This window comes from Carettochelys insculpta, chromosome 10, assembly GCF_033958435.1.
Source record: "Carettochelys insculpta isolate YL-2023 chromosome 10, ASM3395843v1, whole genome shotgun sequence".
NCBI lineage: Eukaryota > Metazoa > Chordata > Testudines > Carettochelyidae > Carettochelys > Carettochelys insculpta.
The window spans coordinates 42462852-42487545 of record NC_134146.1 but is presented as its reverse complement, the minus strand read 5'-3'; the positions used below and the strand labels follow the sequence as shown (position 1 = coordinate 42487545).

The 24694-nt window shown below is 44.7% G+C and overlaps 1 protein-coding gene across 1 annotated transcript; it reads left to right on the top strand.

The window, feature by feature from the left end:
* Positions 1-243: 243 nt before the first annotated feature.
* ZMAT3 (zinc finger matrin-type 3) lies at positions 244-24694 on the top strand. Its single transcript, XM_075004514.1, has 6 exons — positions 244-431; positions 9705-10036; positions 11792-11911; positions 14079-14245; positions 14371-14471; positions 18890-24694. The coding sequence occupies exons 2-6, from the start codon at positions 9761-9763 to the stop codon at positions 19099-19101; spliced, it is 876 nt and encodes a 291-aa protein (XP_074860615.1). The 5' UTR covers positions 244-431; positions 9705-9760; the 3' UTR covers positions 19102-24694.

Here is a 24694-nt window from a genome sequence, read left to right as displayed (position 1 = left end):
GTAGTACTTCACTGGCAACACAAGCTGCACACATCAGTATCTGGCCCAGATCCGCCAGCTCCGGGCTTTCCCCTGAGCCTGGGAGTTCAGCAGCTGCGGCATCTGCCCCTGTCCGGAGGGAGCTCCCAGGCTCATGCGCCTTGGCGGAGATAGGAGAGGCCCTTTCCCCGAGACTCCTCCCCTATTCCTCCCCCCTGCGCTGCAGTCACTTCCTGCAGCTGTTTCCATCTGTGTCCGGTTGTGCTGACTTTTCTGACTGCCGGCCCCTCGGACCTGCTGGGGAGCAATCCGGCTTAAGTTGTCAGGAGAAAGGAAGAAGGGACGAGGTGAAGATCTCAGCAGGGGATGTGCAGAGCTGGCCAGCTCCGGGTACAGGGGATTGCCTGCAGATCCCTTCTCTGAATCCCTCCTCCCAGGATCAGGGGATTCTAGTAAGTGCATTATACTTGTGTGTATGCACGCATTAGGGTAAGGATCCTGGCAATAACAGGGAGGTAAATCGAACTAGAAGCAGTGTTATGGGTATGTTCCCCTTGTTAGTTTATGGGATTTTACGTGTTTGTTTTGCATGTGGTTATTTTACCTAGCATGTACGTTTTGAACGTCTGAATTTTTGGATGCTCTGTTTTTGCATATGTGTTTCCCAAATTGCATCTTGAATTCTCTCTCTAATTGCAACCATTTAGAGAGCACTACAGCTGCATGCAATTTTAATTAGAATCTAAATCATGAGATTGTAAATATTCTAATTTTGCATAAATAATATTCCTAAAATGTCAGGTTGTACATCATGATGTCTAGTTATAGTGCCATAATGATGCATTAGGTAACAGTTCCCTTGCCCTTTGGGTTACCTGTTTTGCATCTACAGCAGTCTAGAGTCAGTCTCAGTGACCACTGTCATGAAAGTTGCATGCAGTATGTTTCCATTCTAATACCCTGTGTTCTGTCACTTAGTACTGGATGAACCATTCATCTTTCAGCAGAAGTTTGTCAGGCTTGGTCTCTGACCAAAGGTGAATGTACAGGGAAAGTTTCAGTAAAAACAAGTACACTCACCTTGTATGAGGAGCCTGGATTAAAAAATACACTTTCTCATTTTAAAAATAAATAAATAATGACCCTTTGAATAGCTCCATCACTGAAACAGCTGGCAGCAGTCAGGAAATCTGGCATGGAAATTTGGTTTGGCTGAGTAATAACCTTTATAAAAATTGCACTCTGCACCGTACACTTCATAAGCAATTTTCCCACTATGCTCATAAAATTTGCTGTTAAGGCTGTACTGTGTGTATGGGCTTGACAACTGTGCAGTAAAATGCTTTAGGGCCTAGACTCTGTCTGACATTTCCCCCAGTGTTGTTTAGTGGGGGTGAACATGGCACACACAAAGGCCAGGTACAGTTCTGGTCCCAGAGTTCAGGGATGTGCAGGAGCAGCTCCTTCCACGCATTCCCAGGGGTTCACAGACCTCCAAAGGGCTAGGTGGACTTACTTGGTTGAATCCTTCTGCATTGTCCTATGGAACATACAGGGGGAAGTATGCTGCAGTCCATAATGATGTATAACTGTGAGATCCACGAGGCATTCTGTCTCACCCTAGGGACCTGCAGCTCCTGACTCACCATTTCAGGCTGAATAGTAGCAAAGAGGAAGCTGTGCTAGTCTATACACTATCAAAATAAAAAAGCAGTCAAGTAGCACTTTAAAGACTAGCAAAATGGTTTATTAGGTGAGCTTTCGTGGGACAGACCCACTTCTTCAGACCATGGTCTGAAGAAGTGGGTCTGTCCCACGAAAGTTCACCTAATAAACCATTTTGCTAGTCTTTAAAGTGCTACTTGACTGCTTTTCATTTCAGGCTGTTCTCAAGGTACAAATGAACCCTTACTGAAATAGGGCAAAGTCTGATGCCAGGCTCAGTGCTCATGCTCCGAAAGTGCATAGAAGAGAACTCTCTCCTTGCTAACTTCCTGTAGCATGGAGATGGAGTCATTGAGGAGCTGTTAAGGTAAATGGGATAGAATGTTACTGTGGGGCCTAGTCAAATAGTTCTAAATTATGCATCCTCTTCTCTTATGTATTTCTCTAAAACCAACCACACAAAAGCACCAACACAAAATAAAAACAATCCCATTTAAGAAAAATCAACATTGCTTTCAAAACTCAGGAAAAGATAATGTTAAGATTGTCTTAATTCTGCCCCTGCACCCTTATCCAGTGCAAGGCTTTAATTACATACTATTCTCAAATAAAATCATATCGTAATTTTTTCCTGTACATTATAGTGCTATGTACACTGTACTGTGTGTGATAGCCAGTGTTCACAGAAGTAATAACAAACACTTCTTATCTAAGATACAGAAGATTGGGCCTGCTTCTCATTTACTCTGTCTACTTTAGATTGTTCTTGCTTTGTAAAGTATGCTTAAAATGAGAGTAAACTATGTTTACACATACGTTAAGGTCACTTTCCATTGCCAAAATGGTGTAAAGTATTTTCACTGTAAATGAAAATCACTCCATTATGTATAATAGAATAATAAAATAATACAGATTTGCTAGCAGGTCAGGATCACCTGAATATGTAGCTAAATTAACCCTGTAGCTCCAAATTATGATACTCTTGATCACAAATGAGTAACTCTTTGTCCCATCTGTCATTCCATTGAAATCAATGGAACTACCTGCAGAGTACAATGCTATTACTGTGAGTAAGGGGTTGGGGAGGGTGGAGGCTGAATGTCCCAGAGTTAACAAACTTAAGCACAGAGCTGAAACTATGGCAAACTATACTGGTGGTTAGAAAAAAACATTGTAGAGGACCTAATCATTGAATCAAAAACTAAGATACTTATAGAAAGAAGAGAATTTATTTATAACTGGTGAATGAGCATTATTCCACGGCTTTAAGTAGATAACTCATCTGCTTAAAGTTAAGCACATCCTTAAGTTTTTTGCTGGATCAGAACCAGTGTGCGCAACATCTTGCAGGACTTCTCTCTGCAACAATAAAGAGTGTTCTTATCATTGAGTTAATGAACAGAATAAGTATAAAAACAAAAAAGCAGTCCAGTAGCACTTTAAAGACTAACAAAATAATTTATTAGGTGATGAGCTTTCGCGGGACAGACCCACTTCTTCAGATCAAAAGTTGATCTGAAGAAGTGGGTCTGTCCCGCGAAAGCTCATCACCTAATAAATTATTTTGTTAGTCTTTAAAGTGCTGCTGGATTGGTTTTTTGTTTTCATAGTATATAGACTAGCACGGCTATCTCTCTGTTACTAGAGTAAGTAAAAATACAATTTAAAAATGAGAAGATGCACGTGTACGTCTCAGGACGAATATAGTTATTCATGTGAGTAATAGCTTAATCGTGTGCGTAAGGCATCACAATCTGTTCCTAAGATTGTACAGAAAATTCTGTGGTAGTATACTGTATTATTGAGAAACACAATGTAAGTATGTCATTAAAGATTGTGCTGTAAAAGGATACAAGCAAAAGGGCATTGTTAAGGTTGAGAGCAACTTCTTAGCTACGCCATTTCTTGGCTCCGAGTGCTTACAGTTCTCTTAATGTAGTTTTGGGTGCAATTATATTACTATCTAGACAATGTGCTGAGAAGAAAAGAAATGTTAATGAATCTTCAGCTCTGAGCTCTGCGCAATCTTTATTCCTGAAGCGAGGCATTCTTGAGCAGAGACTTCAAAGCATGAGGTAGTTGTCATTTTCACTGACTTACAGTGATGAGATTTCCATCTATGTCCGAAAGTCATTCCTATTACAGATATTTAACATGATCTGATGCTGTACTGAGGCATTCATAGACTGGGACTGATATTGTTTTATCAACCACATTTAAATACTGTAATCTGATTATTATTGGCTCACAGCATCAATATGATAATATAAAACTGTCAGTTCCTTAAGATAGTCCATTTTCAATTTTTCTATTTAGTGGGAAATGACAAGACTCACTGGAGAAATTCTGATGTAATTAAAATTAATTGTAGGTTTGCCTTTGGCTTTAATGGGGCAAGGATTTCACCTTCTGAGTTTTACACTTAAGGTCAAAGAACACACCCTCAGATGACAGACTACAACTATATGTTTGTGTCATCCCTGTTGAGTAGTTCAACCATAAACTTATCTATATCAATGCAAATGTCATACCAGTGCTACCAATTCAAGGCCTTGGAAGCTATTGAATACTATGGCTTTTCTGTGCTCTCCATATTGGTGCTGGATCATATGTAGTCCTTCTTCCTTAGCTGTAGCTTCACAATCTGCTGAATATGGAGACCATAGTGGTTTAATGGTGATCTCCAGGTCTTGAAGCACTTGGGGCATAGGTTGGCAATAAGGTCACTTGGATAATTTCCTGGTGTCTGATCTTTCTCTGTTAAAGGATTTCATATAGGCCTATAGAATTACTGACAATGAGGCTGGAAACACTACTTGTCCTCAGGCTTAGATCATCTGCAGTGAAAATTCCATCTGAACTCTTATGGATAGTGTTCAATCAGATTTCTTCAGCTGGCCTTGTCCAACTGGCAGTTCCTTCCAGTGATGTTAATGGTGGTTTATATAGATGAAATAATGCAGCTTCAGGCTGGCCTCTATCTTTTGACTGTGAAAGCCAGAAGTTCCCAATAAACTATCTGACCTGATCTCTGATTTCCTTGTCCGTGGGAATCCCCTGTGGCAAACATCCTGCAGTTTTGACTTCTGTCCATCTTGACAATGATGTTACGCTGTCTTCATAACAAAAAGCAGTCAAGTAGCACTTTAAAGGCTAGCAAAATAGTTTATTAGGTGAGCTTTCGTGGGAGAGACCCACTTCTTCAGACCATATCCAGACCAGAGTCTGTTCTGGTCTGGATATGGTCTGAAGAAGTGGGTCTGTCCCACGAAAGCTCACCTAATAAACTATTTTGCTAGTCTTTAAAGTGCTACTTGACTGCTTTTTGTTTTGATAGTGTATAGACTAGCACGGCTTACTCTCTGTTACTACTGCCTTCATAATTGAGAGATAGCATCAATGCCTCATTTAAGAGGAGAAAGAAGTTAATTATCCTGAGAGAGGAAGATGTTCTTTTGACACCATAGTGCTTGCCAATTACTAGCCAGGTGTCAAATTCCCAGCTTCCAGGGAACAAAATTAAGAAGGCAGTGGCTGTTCAAGTCCAGGAGCATTTGGACATTAGTGGCATCCTGGATCGTTCCCATTTTAAGAGTGGTACTTTTCAAGCTCACTAATTATCTTCTGCTGGTTTTAAACCATGGTCAGCTTTTCATTTGGTCTTGATGGATTTCTCAATATCTTTTGGTATGAGTGACCCTGGTTGCTTCTTTGACAGATAAGGAGCACAGGCAGTGTGTCTGAAGCTGCTCTGCAATATTACCTAGAAAAGAGGGCCCAAGCTAGGAGGCTGCCTAGATTGTGAAAGAGAGAAAACAACCGTGAGGATAAAAATTTGCATGTAACAAGTTTAATAGCATATTAGGAATAGCTAGCATGTTTTGTGTATTTTGGCTTAGTAACTTACTTTGATCTGTGTGTTTTCACTTGCAGTCATTTACTTCCTGCTGCTTATACTTCATAAAACACTTTTTTGTTTATTATCAAGTTTGGTGTAAGTATGTCCCAGGAGGGGGAGACAGGGGGAAGCAATCACAGTGTATATCTCTCTTTCATTGATAAAGGGGGTGAACTTACAGACTATCTCTGTGTAAAACTTTTATGCAGAGCAAGAAGGATTTATTTGGGGTTTTGTTACTTTTTGGGGGCTGCATTCCTGGGTGCTGAGCCCTCCCAGGGCTGAACTAGTTCAGTGTCTCTGTTGCTCTGCTGAGGGCAGTAACCATAACTTCGTGCCTTGGCTGGAGAAGAGTAGAGCTTCTGGCCCAGCAGGAACGGGTAGTGGGGAGTCCCAGAAGGCAGGAAGGAGGGGAACAGTGGCTTGATCAACACACCAGGTGACAATCCCAATGTAAAAATCCAACCCATCACATCTCCCCATTGATGTAGTTTAAAACAACCCCTTCCCTCTAATTGCTACTTTTCCATCCGTTTCCTTATTTCCTCTTTAGCTGCTGAAATGAACATCCTCAAATGTGTTTCAATTGTTAGTTATAGTGAGGTTCTAGCAGGGGGTGTTTAGATTGCATTTGAATTAATATTTATAAATTAATTTTAGGAGGGAGCACAGCCCCTTGACAAAGGAGTAGCATTGCAGAAATAAAACATTCCAAAGGCTCTATTGTCTGCCCATTTCCAAAGCGGTGTGTATGCTTTTCATTTATGGTTTTTTCCCTTCTAGTCCTGAGAAATACTCAGAAAATTTAAAGCCCCGTTGTTGGGATGGAACTCGATCTTCAGTTCTGCAGCTGGTCTTGTACAGGCCCAGAGATCTGCTCACAAGAAGCCAGGTGCACGACTGGGATCTATGTGCAAAAACAACAAAATTCATAGGGTAACACTTCAAAAGTGCCTTCATGGCTTAGATGTCTACATCCCATTTTCAGAAGTCACTTAGGCTTCCAAGTACTTATGCCCCATTCACTTTCAATAAGGCGTACGATTCCCACAGACAACGTTCCCTTTAATCTTTTCCATCCTTGTGTGGATTTCTTTCATCCATGTGCAGAATTAATTTTGTTATGTGCATGTGCAAATGTGCACCAAGAGTATAAACACGCTGCCAGCTGTGAGCACTTTGCTAATCAGCCGGGAGGCATTGGAATCACTTCTGAATGGCTGCACAAGTGCACAGCTTACAGGGAACAATGGCCAGAATCTGAAAATTATGTAGGCACCTGACAATGCAGCTAGGTCCTTCATCGGATTTTCAGAGGTGTTTAAGCAGGTTAGGTGCTGACTCCATATTGATTTCAGTGGGAGGTAGGGACCTAATTTGCTTAGGTGCTTTTGAAAGCCCCAGGCTGCCCCTTTGTCCCTTTTTAGGTGCCTAAATATCTTTGAAATCTGGTCTTCAGGACAACATCCTCAAAGGCATAAATACTTCTGAGGATCTGGGCCTAAGAACCAAAACAGTGTTTACAAATGGGACCTCAGCACCTAAGACACTTCTGAAAATGTTACCTGCAAGCTAAATTAAGGGTTACCTATTTTGAAAAGTGAAGGTAGTTCCTTGTATTCAAATCACTTTTGCTTAAAGATAGTACATATCTGGCACCCCAGAATGGAATTTTAGCTTGATATGTTTGAAAAGGCCAGGATACCAAATCTGCTTTATTATTATGCGGGGCTATGACGAGAAGCTAATATGATCTGAACAGAACTGGCTCTGCCTTGATTTACACTAATACTTCCACTTTGCATTAACAATGTTCATCACAGGGTTTCAAACACGATTTGTAAACATCAATTAATTAAGCCACTCAGAGCTTCTTGTTGGAAATTTAAGGGGACTCCTAAGAACTTGAACTGACTGAGAAATAAACTGAACAAGAGCTAATAGGAGGTAATCTTCCAAACTAGAAAATATGAAATAGTTTTTAATGTAGCATTGTACTTAGTAAAATCCACCAGAAGTGGAGACAGATATCCTTGCTTTCAAATGCAAATGCCTCAGGAAAACGGTAGGTATTAAATAGAATGAAATTATAACAAATGAGGAGATTTGTGAGAGTCCCACAAAGAAGATGGAAACACCTGGGATGCATTAAGAATAAAATCAGAGCATCTGCTCTGGTAGGTGGATCACTGAACAGCTGAAAAAAAGCATACAAGACAGGCTGAGAAAAAGAATACCTCCATCACACACTAGAGTGGGAGGACCTATGGGACTTAATATAGGGGCGTGGAAAGAGCAGCCCAGCATAGATGGCTGAGTCTTGTTCATCCTTTGAGCCATGTTCAGTAGTGTGAGAAATATTCAGATACTTAGTAAGTGAGGCCAAAGACCATGCCATAATCATCTCTCTGAGTATTTACATTTCTCAAGTGAAGGAAATTTTGATGTATATGCCTGAAGTTGATAGATTACAGAGGCTTTGTATGGGGCTTACTATTCACAACACACACAACCACTTCCCAATGATTGGCAAGGTAATAAGTAACAATAGACATTGCAATATAGGTTTGTTTGTTTGATTGCAATCGCTTTGGCAGAGGGCCCACCACTTCTTGGTTATTGGGAAGGGACTGAAGGCCTCATTACTACTGCACTGGTTTGCTTTTGGGAACACTACTTCAATGGGCCTCTGCATGAGCTCAGCAGTGAGCCGCCATGCAAACAAATTTCAGCTCAGAGCAGGGGTAGGCAAATTCCGGCCCACAGGTTCCACAGGGTTAGCCCATGGTGGGCCCCACTCCTGTATTTTACCTGAGCCTCTGCGGGTACAGACGACTGTATCTCCCATTGGCTGTGGATCACTGTTCCCAGCCAATGGGTACTGTGGGAAGCAGCGTCCTGGTGCACATCTCTTCCCACACATTGCAATGCGGAGGAACGCCAATCTGCGGCCAAAGGGAGCTGCAAGTGTTTGTACCTGCGGAGGTGCAGGTAAATACAGCTGCAGTGGCCTGCCAGTGGATATCCTTGGTGAACTGACAATATTTTATTGCCCACTCTAGGGTCAGAACCTCCTATGGTAACACAAATACAGAAGTAGCAGAGAGGTAGCCGTGTTAGTTTGTATCTTTGAGAACAACAGGAAGTCCTGTGTCATCTTATAGACTAACAGATATTTTGGAGCATAAGCTTTCGTTGACAAAGACCTGCTTCAGCAGATGCATGGGGGAGTAGTTTCAGAGCGGTATTTAAAGAGTGGGGTCCCAGTAAAAGGGAGGGCCAGAGCTGACAAGGTCTATTCAGTCAGGATGGAAAAGGCCCTTTATCAGTAGTATGTATGAAGAGAGGAAAAAGCAGGTCAGATAAATGAGGGGGGGATATGGCCCATTCTCAGTCTAATGTAGAGATGTTAACACCTAGGGCAGAGAAGCTCCTTTTGTAAGGTGCGAGCCACTCCCAGTCTCTGTTTAATCCTTGGTTAACGGAGTCAAATTTGCAAATAAATTGCAGCTCAGAGATTTCTTTCTCCATTTGATTTTTGAAATTTCTTTGTTTCAGGACTGCCACCCTTAAATCTGCTACTCAGTGTCCAGGCAGATTGAAGTGTTCTCCCACAGGGACCCCACTCTTTAAATACACCCTCTGAAACCACCCCCCCCGCACTCATGCATCTGATGAAGCGGGTCTTTGCCCATGAAAGCTGATGCTCCAAAATATCTGTTAGTCTATAAGGTACCACAGGACTTCTTGTTGTTCACAAATACAGAAGAATGACTTTTTCTTGCATTGGAAGTTTATGCTTGATGAGTTCTCATTTAGTTTTTTGCCCAGATATTGTCAGTTCTTAGTAGCACACTTACATTTTTCAGGAGGATGCTGTAGCCTTTATTAAATAGTTAAAACTGTGATTTTAGTGTCATCTTGTCTAAAAAATATCTGGGGCTGGATTAACAGGCTCACTGCAGCGGCTTTCACTGCTCCATTGAAGCAGAGGCTATAAACTCATCTGGACTGGTTTGTTAAACTGAGTTTATAGCTGCTTTGCATTGTTGGAGGGACACAAAGCAGCTGGAGTGAAACTGGCAAAGCTGTCACCAATCTTGGACATTCACATTGTGGAAAGGATGGCATTCATTTGAGCCTGTTTCTTTTTCTGGTTCAGATCTGAAGAAGAGTCTTCCTCCTTCAACAGTAACATGCCATCAGTCCTCCCAGCCAATGATTCTTTTGCATCAGAAAGGACTTCCTTCTCTTCCTTGCCTTGAGAAGCCTTCATCTCTTCCTATGTCAGTGGCCACAAGGCCAAGAGCCAACTCACCACTTTCCCCACAGAAACCATTTGGAGTGGGGCCTTCCTTGCAGCACTCACAAGAGGAGGAGCTTTCAAAGGCTGTGGAGCAGGATCCTGTACTGGAGGAACTATGTAAGCCTCTATGTTGTAAGCTTTGCAATGTCACTCTGAATTCAGCACAGCAAGCCCAGGCTCATTACCAGGTAAGGAGATACAAAAGATGAAAGATGTTCAGATTAGTTGTTCCTGTGATGTGCCTACTACACTTGCAGTTTGAAATGTAGGGCAAGTCTTATGAATCATGGTATCCCAACCTGCCATAAGTGAGGGAGTCATGCCAGGAGCGTCTTCTCCTTCTGGTCCCACTGCCAGTGGCAGGAGAGGTGTGGGGGCAGATCAAGTTCCTCTTCTGGGGAGTAGGGAAGTAGGGTTATTGAGGCTACACAGGATCTAAGAGTGAAGCCCTGAGTTGCTTGTCCTCATTGTGCTTTAGGTTCAAAACAAAAAGCAGTCAAGTAGCACTTGAAAGACTAGCAAAATGGTTTATTAGGTGAGCTTTCGTGGGACAGACCCACTTCTTCAGACCAGAGCGGGTCTGTCCCACGAAAGCTCACCTAATAAACCATTTTGCTAGTCTTTCAAGTGCTACTTGACTGCTTTTTGTTTTGATACTGTATAGACTAGCACAGCTTCCTCTCTGGTGCTTTAGGTTGGAGCTCATCATAATGAAAACCATTGCCCTTTTTTTTCCCCTACAAAAATGCACTTTTTAGTGGAAATTTTTATATTTAAGTCAAAGTTTTTCATCTCCCCACACCCAGGCTTACCATATTTGAACTTAAAGAGAGAGGATCTATACTAGTATCTACCAACTCACTCTGTATTAATGTGGTATATATACACTAATACATATTGTGACAAGGTGCCCCCTTGTCCTCCTCGAGTCTTGTGTCTCTCCCTCTGTCTGGAGGGCTTAGGCTGCACCTACCTCTGTTGTTCTGACCCACTGCTCAGCCCCTTTCCCTCCTTAGTCACAGGCAGGGCTGTCAGCCTTGCTGTGGGAGGGGAGCCCAGGCACCCTTTCCTTCACGGCTATCTTTACAAGAACTCCCTGCACTTCTTATGGGTCTAGTCTTCTCCTTATCTTACCCTTAACTGCTCTGCTACCTCCTCTCTCACGTTTCCCTCTGCTTACTACACTGGAAGGGTTTTTAAACTCTAGGCAGCATACGGGCAGTCAGATTAGCTAGCTCCCATTACTTGATTGCAGTGCTTTCACCTGTATGTGCTATAGGTATATACTACAGTACATTGTCTTTCTATATTATTGGGATGGGTTTTCAAAGAAGCTTCTGATCTTTGAAGGCAGAATTTTGTAGGTTAATTCCTTAGGTTTGCTGGCTGGCATGGAAAGGATGTCCCACGCCATGCCCCATGTTTCTCTTTTCCTAGGTCGTCTTAAGGAGCCTGCTCCCCAGCTACCCTCTCCCTTCAGGCATGGTCCCAAGATACCAGCAGGTTTCTGCAGGGCCATCTGTGTTTTCTCTCCTGGAGAGGAAACACCTAATTATCTCTCCCCTAGGTCTCTTCTCCCTGTTACCCTCTCTTTAGAGAAGCCACCGTGTTTGGTTCTTCAAAGCTGGGTGTAATCCTCAGTTACCTTTCTTCACTTCGGGTGTCACAGAATTGACTTTGGTCTCCCCTTTCCCGACTAGTGTGGGGTACATACCACAACAGGACCAGGCCCTGACAAGTACTGTGCATCTCATGAGGAATGCCAGGTACGCTAAACGCACCTTGCACTCAATGGGAGTTGATTTCTTAGCCCCTCTCAGGATCAGAGCCTGTGTCTGAGCTGCTGTTGTAATGACTATGTTTACATGTCAGCCTTTTAGCTGAGTCTTCTGGCTGTGAGAGACAGGTGCCTGGAGAGTGATTAATTTGAGTTCTATTTCCAGGGTAAAAACCATAGTAAGAAACTTCGGAATTACTATGCTGCAAATAGTTGCCCAGCTCCTGCCAGAATGAGCAGTTCAGCAGAGCCTGCTGTGCCTCAGATTGTCTCTCTTCCAGCTCAGGTAAGGCCTAGGGAGATGACCGAGGTTGTGTCGCTTTCATGTGTGGTGCCCCCTATGACAAGGGTAACTAGCTTTGCAGTGCGATTGCTGGAGGAGTCAGAGGAATTTTCCCTTCTACGTCCAGCCTAATGAAATTGGCCCGGTGGGCATCTTTACAGTCTTCTGAAGCATCCGGTATTGATCGCTTCGGCCACATCTACAAAACACCAGTTTTGTCGACAAAACTCATGGAGCATCTACATTACAAATGTGTTCTGTCAACTGTAAATAGACAGAATGTGGCACTTCTGTTGTTAGTGTTCTGCCGTTCCTCCAGGAGACAGAACGCCTTTTCCGATGGAATCTGTTAACAGAAAGCCAGTGTGGATGCTTCAGGGGGCCCTGTGTCAACAGACAGGGCTTCCAGGACACCAGGCAGCCCTGTCTGCTGTACTTCTGGTTGGCTGTTGTGTCAAGAGAGCAGCCGGGCAGTCCGGCCGCTTTCTGTTGACAGAGCAGATCGACAGAACGATCCTCTTTTGTGTGTGGCCATGATCTGTCGACAGAAGTTTTGTCGGAAGATATCTTCTGACAGTAACTTCCGTTGACAGATCGCTGTAGTGTTGACCTAGCCTTCCTGGATACAGGGGACTTGACTCACTAAGCCACTGATCTAACTCTTTCGGGCAAACTCCATGATACTTGTGTGAGTCAGGTGCTCTGCTGACTATGGTTGTTCAAAGCTGTGGAAAACACTCATCATCATGCCCTTCTTTGCGTGTGTGTGAATGTGTGTATATCCATCCTGCCTACATACCTCCTACACATAGAAGTGTGGCTGCATCTGGGTGCATATGTAAAAAACAGCCACCATTTCTCTCCCTAAAAAGCTACTCTAGTGGCATTCATTGTCCAATCACAGCTTGAGTGAATGGCCCCTTAAGTGATCCAGATTAATGCTGTCCCATGAACAGCCCAATGGCAGGCACATATAGAGCAGAGTGCATGTCCCGTTAGCTAAGGGGTAAGCCAAATGTGACACTTGCATGTCATTGCCATTTGGGCAAGAGAGATCAAAGCTGGGGCCTTCACTACCAAAAGCACAGGTGTCTAGCATTTGAGGTAAACCAGAATGAACCCCTTAGTCCTGAGTAAGGAGCAGGTTGTAATATAGTTGCTGGGGCCAGCGATTAGGGGGTGACCTGCTGTCTTGTGAAAAGAATCCAAATGGTTACTAAACTGACTGGCAGTCTTTCCATTAGCTTCAGTGGGAATTAAAGCAGGCCTTGGTCCAAACCCTTGTAACTCATAGGTGCACTATCATGCTTCCAATTAGGTGGGATGGATGATCTCCTTTGTTGGAGGACCTAATTCTCAGAGGGGGAAAAAAAGAGCCATGTTCATATTTTACTGTGCAAGCTAGAATTCTAGGGGATCTTTTGGGTGCGGAAAAGTCTAGTTAGGAGCATATTAAGTATCAAAATGGGGAGCAAAGAAATTACACCCTCAAAATTGTAGCATGTTTCCTTGGGGATGCACAAAACATCACAGACTTAGTCATTGCCTTGATCAGCTTACATTCTAAGCTGATGAGATCATGCCCCGTAAAGCACTGGGAGATCCCGAGGACTGAGCCTACTTGGGACTGGATCATTCCTCTAAAATCTGCACGTGGATCTCCTGCTGCCCGTGGGCAGGGTATGGGGAGGGCCCATTGTTTCTGAGCAACCCATCGTTCTTTGCTGGCTTGGAGATCCAGTTTGGGGGCAGGTGATCTGGAAACGATCCCACGTTGGTGCTGTGGAGTTTCCTTTCAGGGGGCACTCAGCGGCAGTGGTAGGTAAAGGACTTGAGCCTGCAAGGAATCTGGAAGAGGGGCAGAAGGTGCCAGAGCCAATGCAGAGGTACAGGACCTTTGCACAGATAGCATTTGATACCCTGAGATCTGTGTGGGTCTTAGAAGATGTGTGGGTTTGGAGGGACAAACTCCTAAATGGAGCCAAGGAGAGGCAAACTCTCCTTCCACAAGGGGAAGAGTTTAGCGAACGCTGCAGAGAACCCAAAGTTCTGATGCCCATTCTTCCACCAGCTTGCTGAGGGGTCACCTTTAGTGAGCCTGGCTCAACTGTTTCAATGAATGGACCCTCCTATGTTTGTTTATGATCCTTTCCCTCCTTTTTGCTGCTAGATGGGCTCCTCCAAACCAGGAGGCCGAGTGATCATGGCCACAGAGAATGATTACTGCAAGCTTTGCGATGCCTCATTTAGTTCCCCGGCTGTGGCTCAGGCTCACTACCAAGGAAAGAACCATGCCAAGAGGTTACGCCTGGCAGAAGCACAGAACAACTCATTCTCGTAGGTATTGTTCAACCTTTACATTAAGGCTGGCCTGAATGTGTGCAGCCATGACTCCCACAGTGTCTGTTAATGTATCTCAGAGGACCTTGAAACAGAACTGTATGTATTTATTTAACCTTCAGGGATACAGCAGAACAGGGCAAACGGAGGGCACGGAAAGAAGGGAGCGACTATAAGATGATGCAGAATAGAAGAAATATGTATGCGGTTCAAAACAGTACAGGTACTTGAGTGCTTGTGTCACCACTTACATGCTTTGTAGGTTGCACAGTGATTATTGTTTAATGGGTTCACTTCTATCGCATGGCCTAGCTCTGCCTGACACAGAAAGGTGCATTAAGGAGCTGTTCACAGCTCTTTTGCTGTGTGGGCTGGTCTGCACTGGTTCGAATTCAGCCGTGAGGGATTGTAAGAGGGGGGCCACCTCCAGGATGGCAGGATCTGACTCTGCAGCAGCCCTGCCTCAAGTCCCCTCTCCCTTTGCCCCCCTTCTCACAGCTCTTCAGAACTGCAGACTCATTTTGGTGCTGTAGTGACTTGATGGAGGCTGGACTCAATGACCTCCTGAGGTCTCTTCCAGCCCTAGGGTTCTATGATTCTATGACTTCAGCTTCTATGACTTTGGACCCTCCAGCCGAGTCCTTAACAAAAGTACAACTATCCAGGGAAACAGAGTTCCACGTCCACGTTAGAGCCAAGCAAAACAGAGCCTTTGCCCTGTCTTAAACTAGACCCCCCCCACTCCCTTTTTTGTTCTCTTATTCTTCTGCTCACGCTCTGGGCCCAGCTTTCAGCCCTTCCCAGGTTCCTGTCCATCACTCCCCTGGATTCCAAGCAGGCACTCCTTGGCCTTCCTTCCTGGAGTCATCCATAGGTCTCTGCCACTCTTGTGCTCTTCTCAGGCTCCTCACAGTCTTTCTGCAGCATCAGCCACCACCACCTGCCCCTTTCGCCCCAGACCTAGGGTTAGGTAAGGTAGAGAGAGGTCTGATTGGATCACGTGAACTTCATTTTCCCCACTTGCGGAAGCAAGCGAATTGTACCACTGGAGAGGCTGGGCCCATCTCCCCTTAAGGTGGCTCGGCACACTGTGACAGGAACCACTTGCCAGTGGATTGATGCCCCATCCAACCCTCTGACATCTCTCCCCCAGCACCCTGGCTTTTACCTTGGAATACTGTCCGTGCTAGGATTGTGGTGAAGGCTGCTAGTACAGGCACCATCTCCCCTGGGGAAGTTCTCAGTTAGTCACTTACAGCTAGCTCCTTTGCACCATTAGAGCGACACTATGTGATCTGGTTGCATGGGGGAAACTGGTCCGGTGTCTAAAAAACTCTTTGAAGGTTTAAGCGGCAAGTAGGAGTATTAGTAGGCTGTGGAGCCCCTCCTGACCCTCTCTTTCAACAAAACATCCCATTGACAAGTGGGGGTAGATTGACAGCTGAGGGCTGGATTGTTACACGTGGGTCTGCATGCAGAGGAGACTCTCTGCACATGGACCTGTCCCTCCCCATGCAGAGAGGGTGTTAAAACTTCCTCTGCAGCACCTTCCCTGGCATACCTGGGATTCTCCTGCCTGGTTTCTCTTCCTGAAAATGGCTCCGTGAGAACTTAGGGGCAGGTTTGTGAGTGTGAGTGGGGCAGAACAGGCCTGGCACCATTGCCTCATAACCAAATATCTCAGTTAACATTTTAGAGCAGCTTTAACTCCTTCTGGGTCCTCATCCTCATTGATGCTTGTGCGGGGGACATGCTTCTTCGAGAAGGGGAGCCACCCGTTGTTTTTGCAGCTGAATATGAAACACCTTTTCCCTTGGATCTCCAAACTCCACAGTGTTGGCAAGGGGTCAGAGCCCCCAGGACAGTCTGGATGGCAGACTCCAAGGGCAGCCTCCTGGCATCTTCCTCTCTAGTCTCCTTCCATGCCTCTTTATTCTTGGCCAACCAAGTGCATTCACCCAGTCCTCCCAGTCATAATCCAGAAGGTCTTCCCTGAGTCGGGGCTGGGGTCAGTCCTAGCAGCTGAGTGAGCAGCCCTACCCTGTCTGTGTTTTCACCTCATGAGGGTCTATGATTATGCAGGGTGACACAGCAAGCTATAACACTACACCCATATTGCTGCAGCCTCAGGGGCTGGGCAGGGTCTGAACAGGGTCTCCATGCCCAGGTTGGGAGCAAACTATTTCCCTGAGCTTTGTGCAAGTACTGAGAGAGCTCCTCAGTGAAGGAAGCTCTGCAAAGAAGGAAGTTATTTGTGGTGCCGAAGCTTGCTGACTCCACCTATCAGTCAGTGTCAAAGCTACTTCAGTCTGTCAGCCTCTTTGTTCATCTGGTTTCTCATCTGGTAACTTAATTTACCATCCAGACTTCTCTATCTTTGCTCTAAGCAGTGGCTATTTTCTGTTGTTTTCTTGGCTAGGGGCTGGGCTTTTGACTCCAACTGTAGCACATCAACCTTTCCTCACATTCTCGGTGTCCTGAATGATAAAGCGGGTTCACAACCCTCCAAGGCCATCCGTTCCCTCATTCAGTTTCTCTGGTGTATCAGCCTCTGACTTTGCCGCCCTTTGGACAAACCCACTACAGGACAGATTCTTATTTTAGGGAAGGGGAAGGAGAGACAAACACTTTGATTTACTTTAAAATCTTTTACGGAGAACTTTGTTCCAGGAATAAGCAGAGAAAAATCCATGGGGGAAATTCACCCCCCTGAGCAACAGCTGTTTTGCTCTCATGCCCAGTCCATCCAGTCAAGTCCTCCTTGGCCACTGCAGCGCAAGCTGTGCCAGTGACGCATTGCCTCTTCACACGCTGGGAGCATTCAAAGGCAGGGCAGGGTGATGTGGAGGAAGGGTGACTTGGAACGTATGAGTGGCAGGAGGGAGGAATTGTGGTAGACAGAGCGGAAGAGGGAAGGTGGGTAGATTGGGACCAGGAGGGGATGTGAGTAGAATGAAGCTTGGCACTGCTGACTCCCCACTGGTGCCAGTCTAGTTATGTCTGCACTGCATCTAGGAGCGACAGCCCACCTGTGGGGACAGACTCAAGCCAGTGGGGCTGGCGCTTGCACACCAAGAAGTAGCACCATGGATGATGGGGCTCAGGCCCACACAATTCCCTGGCTTTGAGAGCCTGAACTCCAGCCTCAGCCACAGTATTCACACTGCTCCTTTTAGTACACTGACGTCGGTACCACTAGCATGAGTCTGTCTCTCCAGGCTGGAAGGCTTGCTCGTAGCTGCAGTACAGGCACACCCAGGGGGCTACAGAAACAGGAAGGAGGAATCCTGTGGCTTCTCTAGCTTGCGCCTTGGCTTGGAGCAGCAACAGAAGTGGAGAGATGAAGTTAGTGCCCTCTCTGTCCCTCTGCTGACGTGGGCACTGGCACAGGGGGAAGCTGTCCTGATTGTGATCTCCCTTGCTACCATGGTAGAATCAGAGTAACTCTGCAGAGCGTACTAGAGGGATTTGCAGCTACCTATCCAAGTGAGAGAAGAATCAGCCCTTAGCTTTATGCCATTTAAAGGATATTTAATAGCATCTGGATCAGTGGCTATATTTTTTTTTCTTTGCAAGTCTTCTAATGAGCACTCATTAGCTCAAACCAGCCATCTAATGAGTCTCAGTTTAATTTTGTGTTTTTAGAAGGGTGTTAGTTAATTTACCAGTTTTTCTAAAATGACATTAAATGTGTTCTTATTGTAATGCTTTTTAATTAAGCGAGCAGGAAACTTACTCTGATCAGAAAACTGGCCCTAATTCTGAAATAGGGGAAGAGTGATACAGGGTCAAATTTTCAAAAAGCAAGTGACTTAGTCTCCTAACTCCAACTTTCAAAAGTGACTTAGGCACATAGGAGCCTAAAGCTCGATCTACAATACAGTTTGGCAACTTACGTCAGCCTAACTCTATAATCATCTACAGTTAAATGTAGCTCCTAGCAATGCAACTCTTCAAAAAAAAAAAAAAAGAACTAGATAAATTCATAGAGGATAGGTCCATCGGTGGCTATGAGCCAAGATGGGCAGAGATGCCCCTACCCTCAGTTTGCCATAACCTGGGAATGGATCACTTGATGATTCCCTGTTCTGTTAATTACTTGGGGCACCTGGCATTGACCACTGTCAGGAAATGGGATGTTGGACTAGATGGACCTTAGATCTGACTCAGTTTGGCTGTTTTTGTGTTGCTTACATGGACTGTTGCTGCCTTTCAAAAACTGTTCCATAATGCCCAACAGTGGCAGTTAAATCAGTGCAAGAGTTCTGGTTAGGATACACACTGTCAGTTCAAGGGTCTTAGTATGGATGTGTAAAACCTATTCAAAACTGCAATGGCTGTATGTTGGCGTAATTCATGTTGACTTAATTTTTTTAGTGTACACTTGCTGTAGGTCCTGTTGACTTAGGTGAGAGTTAAGCGTCAAAACAAGTTAGAGCTTGAAAATTTTATTAGGTGCCCAACTGCACCTGCATCTATCTTTGTAAATCACGGCCTCTGTGCTTAAGTCACTTTTGAAGGTAGTATTTACTTTCCTACGTCACATTTTGCTCATAGTCCTTAGCGATTGTGAAGTGAGGCTTGAAAACTGCAGGGTTCCTCTTGCTTAAAGAAAAATGGACTCCTTTATTTTCTCTGCAGGTCCCTACTTCAATCCACGCTCCCGCCAGCGAATTCCTCGCGATCTCGCCATGTGTGTCACCCCAAGTGGCCAGTACTACTGTTCTATGTGCAATGCTGGGGCTTCTGAAGAGATGGAGTTCCGACAACATTTAGAAAGCAAACAGCACAAGAGCAAGGTGTCTGAACAGCGGTATAGGAATGAGATGGAAAATCTTGGTTATGTACAATGATATACTATCCCTTGGTAGTAGTTTGCCGATAGAGCAGCTTGTTTCGCCTGCTGTTTGCCAAGTGCCCTGCTTTGTGCTCCATTCAATAGGAGTATGCTCTCTAGCTGTACATGTAACACCTGCAAATTTAACAGTATGGTTAGAGATTTTTTATATCACTGTTGGCAGGAATATGCTCTGCAGGACATGAAGTGGTTTTCATGTTTGTTTGCTTGTTATCTATTGCTCTTCATTGCATTTCGGGGGGAGCCCTGTCCTCCCCCATCCCTACTGCATGAGTGCACAAGGCCCAGAAGTATTGGAACTGCTGTGATTCTGCCACGCAGGCAAGGTATGTGGAGACGCAACACCCATTCGGAGCTGTGCTCCATAGCCTCACTCTGCGACAGGGGAGCTTATGAGCGGGCTGGAGAAGAGGAGGGAACAGAGCTAGCAGATGTGGGAATTAAATAGCATTGCTGGACGCACATCGCTGGTAGTGTAAGAGGCTGCAATTGCAAATATAACTTAATGAAAACGTCTCCTGCATTCCTGTGGGCACAGCACAGAGGCTGCAAACATATCCTATGGGAGGATCCCCTCTCCCCTACCATCAGGTAGGCCACCCCCATCTTTGGACTTCAAGTGGCAGATGAGGGTTTCAACCTAACATCTGCAAAAGGAGAGCAGCTGATCTGCCACATCAGCAGATATTCTCCTTAGCTGAGGAGGATAGATTCTGGTCTGCTCCTGGCAAAGGGTTTTTACTACACCCGTGTCATTGGCACCTTTGCAGCATGGGTGAAAGTCACCTATGAGAAGAGAGCCTGTGCAGGGCCCAGAGAGCAACAGAAGCTAATGTGATCAGCTGGAGGCTAAGTTCTGAGCTTTTGCCCTCCATAGGGTAACAAGGATGGTGCAGTGAGGCTAGGCAAGGGAGGAATTTTGGGTAGAACCACTCTGTTAAACGAGTGCTGAGGGGTGTCAGGTACTGATCTCCAACTTGCAATAATAACTGTACAGGGGGTGGGTCTGCAGGTAGTATAATTCCCTAGAACTTGGGGTTTATTGGGTTGCAACTGCCTGAACGTCTGCTCCATTCAGCTGCAGGGAGCCTGACAGGCGATGGGTACAAAGTGAAATTCCCTCCCCTCCCCTGCAGAGGATCTGCCCTTATTTTCTCTCTTCCCTTTACTCTGAGTCTCAGCCTGGGCTTTTCTTTATCTCTCTTCCCTCTGAAAATCAGCCTTTTCAGAGTCTCGGTTTTGGGTGGGGTAACGAGTGTGAGTGTAATCTCCAGGCTGGGTTGTTGTGTTTCCCCTGTATTATTCCCAGGCTGGTGGGGTGTGTGTACTGTCTCTTGTGTGATTTCCAGGCTGCACTGCTGTGGTTTTCCCAGTGCTATCTCTGGGTTAGGCTGCCATGCTGTCCCTGTGTGATCTTAGGGCACGACAGACCTGCTGTATCTCCCCACCCCCGACTTATCTCCAGGTTGGGCCACTGTGTTCTCCTCTGTCTTATGTCCAGGCTAGGCTTCTGTGCTGTCTCTTGTGTGATTTCTAGGCCAGGCTGCTGTATTCTCCCAAGTTCTCTCATGGCTAGGCTGCGGTGCTGTCCCTCTGATATTCAGGCTGGGCTGCTTTGCTCTCCTCTGGTCATTCATGCAGTCATGGCGAATTTAATGATCCTCTTCTGTTTTTTCAGGTCCATAATATACAGAGTCAGAGCCAGGTGGGTGCTGTGGCTACCTCCCTTCAAGGCCTGTTTTACTGTTCCAGTTTTATGCTTATGTAGCAACTTTGTTTCTCCTGTGGGAGAGTCCTAGATGTGCAAGGATGCTTTGTAGCTTGTGCCCTCTGCCTAGAGGCAGTGAGTCAACCTCTCCTTTGATGTAATCCCACTGACTTCAGTGGGGCTACTGTAGGGATGAATCGGGCCTCGTACATGTTATGTTGCAGACTGCCTTGTTTTTCACCATCCTTAGTGTTCCTGCTTCCAGCTTGCCTCGATGCCACTCGCCTTTATAAAACAGAGCTTTCAGTTCATCTTCTCAGTTCAGGGAAGCCAAGGTAAGGCTCATATCGTTTACAGGCTCAAACGTAAAAGCTGTTCTTCAGACTGAGATATCCGTATTATCAAGCACCTCCACACCAGTGAACACTGAACAACAGCTGTCTTTTATTTAGCACTCCTGCATGCCATGAGGTTAAACTATGATGGGACGTCAGAGCAATCATTACGTGCTTCCTGCTGATCTATGCCTGGTTACAGACTCCATTGTCTGTAGCACCTAATGCTGGTTGTCTGTGGAGAGCTTGAGAAAACACGCTTTGCAAAGAGAAACTCCATCCAGTGGAATGGGCAGGAGAACAGAATTGTAGCTTGCAGAGCACAAGCACAAGCCACTTTCCCTGTGCTCCCCGTGTTGGCACCCTGGCCACACCTCCATCCATGCCCCATCCCCCCATTGCTATGCTTCTGTAGGGAGTGCAGACACTTCACATGATGTGCTCTCCATTCCACACAGTGGAGCTGTGGCCAGGCCTCTGTTTTCCTGGCTGTATGTCACTGTATAAGGATAGAAGATGGTACATGATATTTACCCTGTCATGTCTCCCGCAATGATTTCTGCATCATGTTTAAATGTCCATTTACCATAAACCACAGCATGGTGTTTCCATTGCTTCATGCAGTACTGAATAAAGTGGGAGATAGGAAAAGTCCTGTTATATGGACAGTGCTTAGCCCGTTCTCCAGCCATAGAGGAATTTTTCCTCACAAAAAAGTGTCTAGTTGAAATGCCCGAGCAACACGGTCCCCATGGTTTTTCTTGGGAGACTGCCCAATTGGCAGGTACAGCTCCCCTGACATCTAGCCTAAATTTGGACCATCAGGGAGGAGGGTTGTCACCCTGAAATTCCATCCCTCCTCTGCCCTGGCTGTTCCCTTCCTTGAAGCAAGGAGTGGGATGCTGTGACATGTGGACAAGTTTTCCAGGCAGGAGAAAAGGCTTCCATGCCTAGAAAGAGGTGGGACCTGCTGGGGACTTGGACTGTGTCTAGGAGTGCTGATGTGAGCACACGGGAACTGAAGTCTGCCTTTCCCTTCACAGCCTGCATAGTGTTTTCTGCGTGATCTAGAAAACAGCAATTCACGAAGTTGTGAAAAAATACTACTTTAGATATCACTAGTGTTGCTGTGAGACCAAGGGACTGGACTCAATGATCAGGAAGGCCTTGCCAGTGCCGGGCCCCCATGTTTTAAAGGTTAAAGCCAACCCAAAGGCCCTTAGCAAGAGGAGCAGGCCAGAACCTGACCACATTTGTATTACAATAGTTCTGTAATTAAGTAATTCTAGTAAGATTTCAGTATGTTTGGGGAAAACAGATCCTGCTGCACCTACATTCAGAAATAGGCAGGACCTGGAGGGCAGTATACTCCATAAGAATACAGGTGTGGCACCTTTTCACTGACCCTTAAGAAACTTTGAATAGTTTATTTCTTGACCAGAAAAAAAAGTGGACATTTGTGAAGCTATCACATTGGCCAGTAGATTAATGATCTTTGCTGCTAAAAAAATGTTGCATTCATATTTATTTTATTATGCTGACCATTGATAGTCTTATGAATATGTACGGCTTTATCCTATTAGTTATTTTTGTTTCAATAGAAAAATCTTCCATTCACTTTTATTTCAAATCAGCCTAGATATTTATTATTTGTGAAAAATGTGGTGGTTCTCCCTCTTCCCCTCAGAGGTGTATTTTTTGCTTCACATAAAATAAAAAGGTTCCTTTATGTTTTCATGGCAAATTAATTCTGGATTTTGAATGAATTTGCCTCCCAGCTTTTTCTTAAGTCACAGTTGTAACCTTTGTCTAAATGGTATTTTCAGTTTATCTTAATAATATGGCATTATCAGTGTATCTGAATAATAACTCAAAATATGGACACATTTCATTTCAGTTGTAGCATTTATTTTAAGGCTGTAAGACCAATACATGGGATCCATGTCATTTATATGGAGTATGAAAGAGGTACTTTTTTGTTTGTATTAAGCATTAGATGTTACTGTGCATTAACAAAGAAATATATCATTATCTAACCCGGGGCTCAGTTCTACCTATAGTTACTCTGGTGCAAACCTGAAGTTACCCTTCTAACTTCCGCCAAGTTACTTTGGATTTTCATCAGAATGACAAGAGTAAAATTTAGTCCAGAAGATTTTTTTTTTCCCTTACTAAATGAGCATTAGAGAGAGAATCAATCTGTAAGCATCGATTCATACTTTGGCTTCCTAACCCACTGTCAATAACATGAGCAAAACCCTGAACTCACATTACGCAGGTAAGACGTCTATTGACAACAGGCAGTTATTGCCTGAGTGTCGCATGAATGACATGGCTGTACTGTACTCATAAGGCCACGTCAAAACAAAGTAGTTGTGATAAATGTTCTCTCAACCCTACATTTTGTTACAACATTCTAGGCTGGCTTGGCTTTTCAAAGAATGTTTCTCTTGCTCTGTGAGGGCATGATCTTGCTCCCACTGAAATTAGCAGTGAAGCTCCCATTGACTTCAGCGGAGCAGGGTCAAGCCGTAAACCACTCCAGGAACTCTGTAGTGCTGATGCCTTGTCATGTACGTTGTTTTATGTCTGTATACACAAGGATGCTCTGGATGAGGAAGAAATCCTTTGCCCCTTAAGAACAACAAATTTTAAGATGGATCCAAAAGGAACTATTATTACAACTGGCAAAGTCTGTGAAGTCCCAGGAATAAATTAGCATAGGGGACTGAACAACTGGGGGCCTGATCCTGCTTTCATTTAAGTCATGGCAAACCTTCCATTAACTTCACTGCAGCAGGACTGATTGCCACTTGCATCAAATTGGAAGTAAATATAGAATCTGCTGTTAAAGAAAGCATTAGACAATAATAATTGGAATCCTTTCCCCCGTGATGAGAAAAGGCTCGTGGCACTATATAAAAATGAGTAAGGCATCTGCCAGGAAAGGGAAGACTGTGGATGTTTCTGAACTGAAACCAGAAGTAGTGAATGTGGATATTGAATCAACTCAGTCCACTTTGGAAGAAACAGATTTAATTTGCATCCTGCATCTGTACAGTAGCATCGTTTGCAAATGCTCTGAATGTACTTCATCTAGAGCCTTCTTGTCAGGTTGGTTTTGTACACTTAGCTCTCTTTTTATTGCATTGAACTCTGTAGGGACATAGTTGAGTTGATGAAAATGAAGTTTTCTCCACTCTACAATAAACCATCTTGCTTTCACCATTCCACAACCTCTGTGTTTTGACTTTACTGCTGCTTGGAAGGCTCTGAACAGTCTTCTTTTTAGCAAAAGTGTCACAGCTGATTGAGACAAGCTGCCTAATCTGCATCAGTGCACAGGTACAGGGTTCAATCCTGTGTGGTTCTGATTCCTTCCAGGACCTATCGGAGTTCATATTGGTCTTGAAACTCCTCACAAGACTTCAGCACCTTGCAAGATCGGAGCTGATATCACTGCACAAGGCTTTGCATCATGTTGTCTCTTCATGAAGAATGGAGACTTGCATCTCCAGATTGAAGAAATGTAGAGTGAAAAATCA

Bases quoted from the DNA above. Each gene is read 5' to 3' on its own strand.
- ZMAT3 (XM_075004514.1), top strand. From the start codon at position 9,761: ATGATTCTTTTGCATCAGAAAGGACTTCCTTCTCTTCCTTGCCTTGAG. The intron at 10,037-11,791 runs GTAAGGAGATAC...TTCTATTTCCAG, and splicing joins AAGCCCAGGCTCATTACCAG to GGTAAAAACCATAGTAAGAA. The intron at 14,472-18,889 runs GTACTTGAGTGC...TTTTCTCTGCAG, and splicing joins TGCGGTTCAAAACAGTACAG to GTCCCTACTTCAATCCACGC.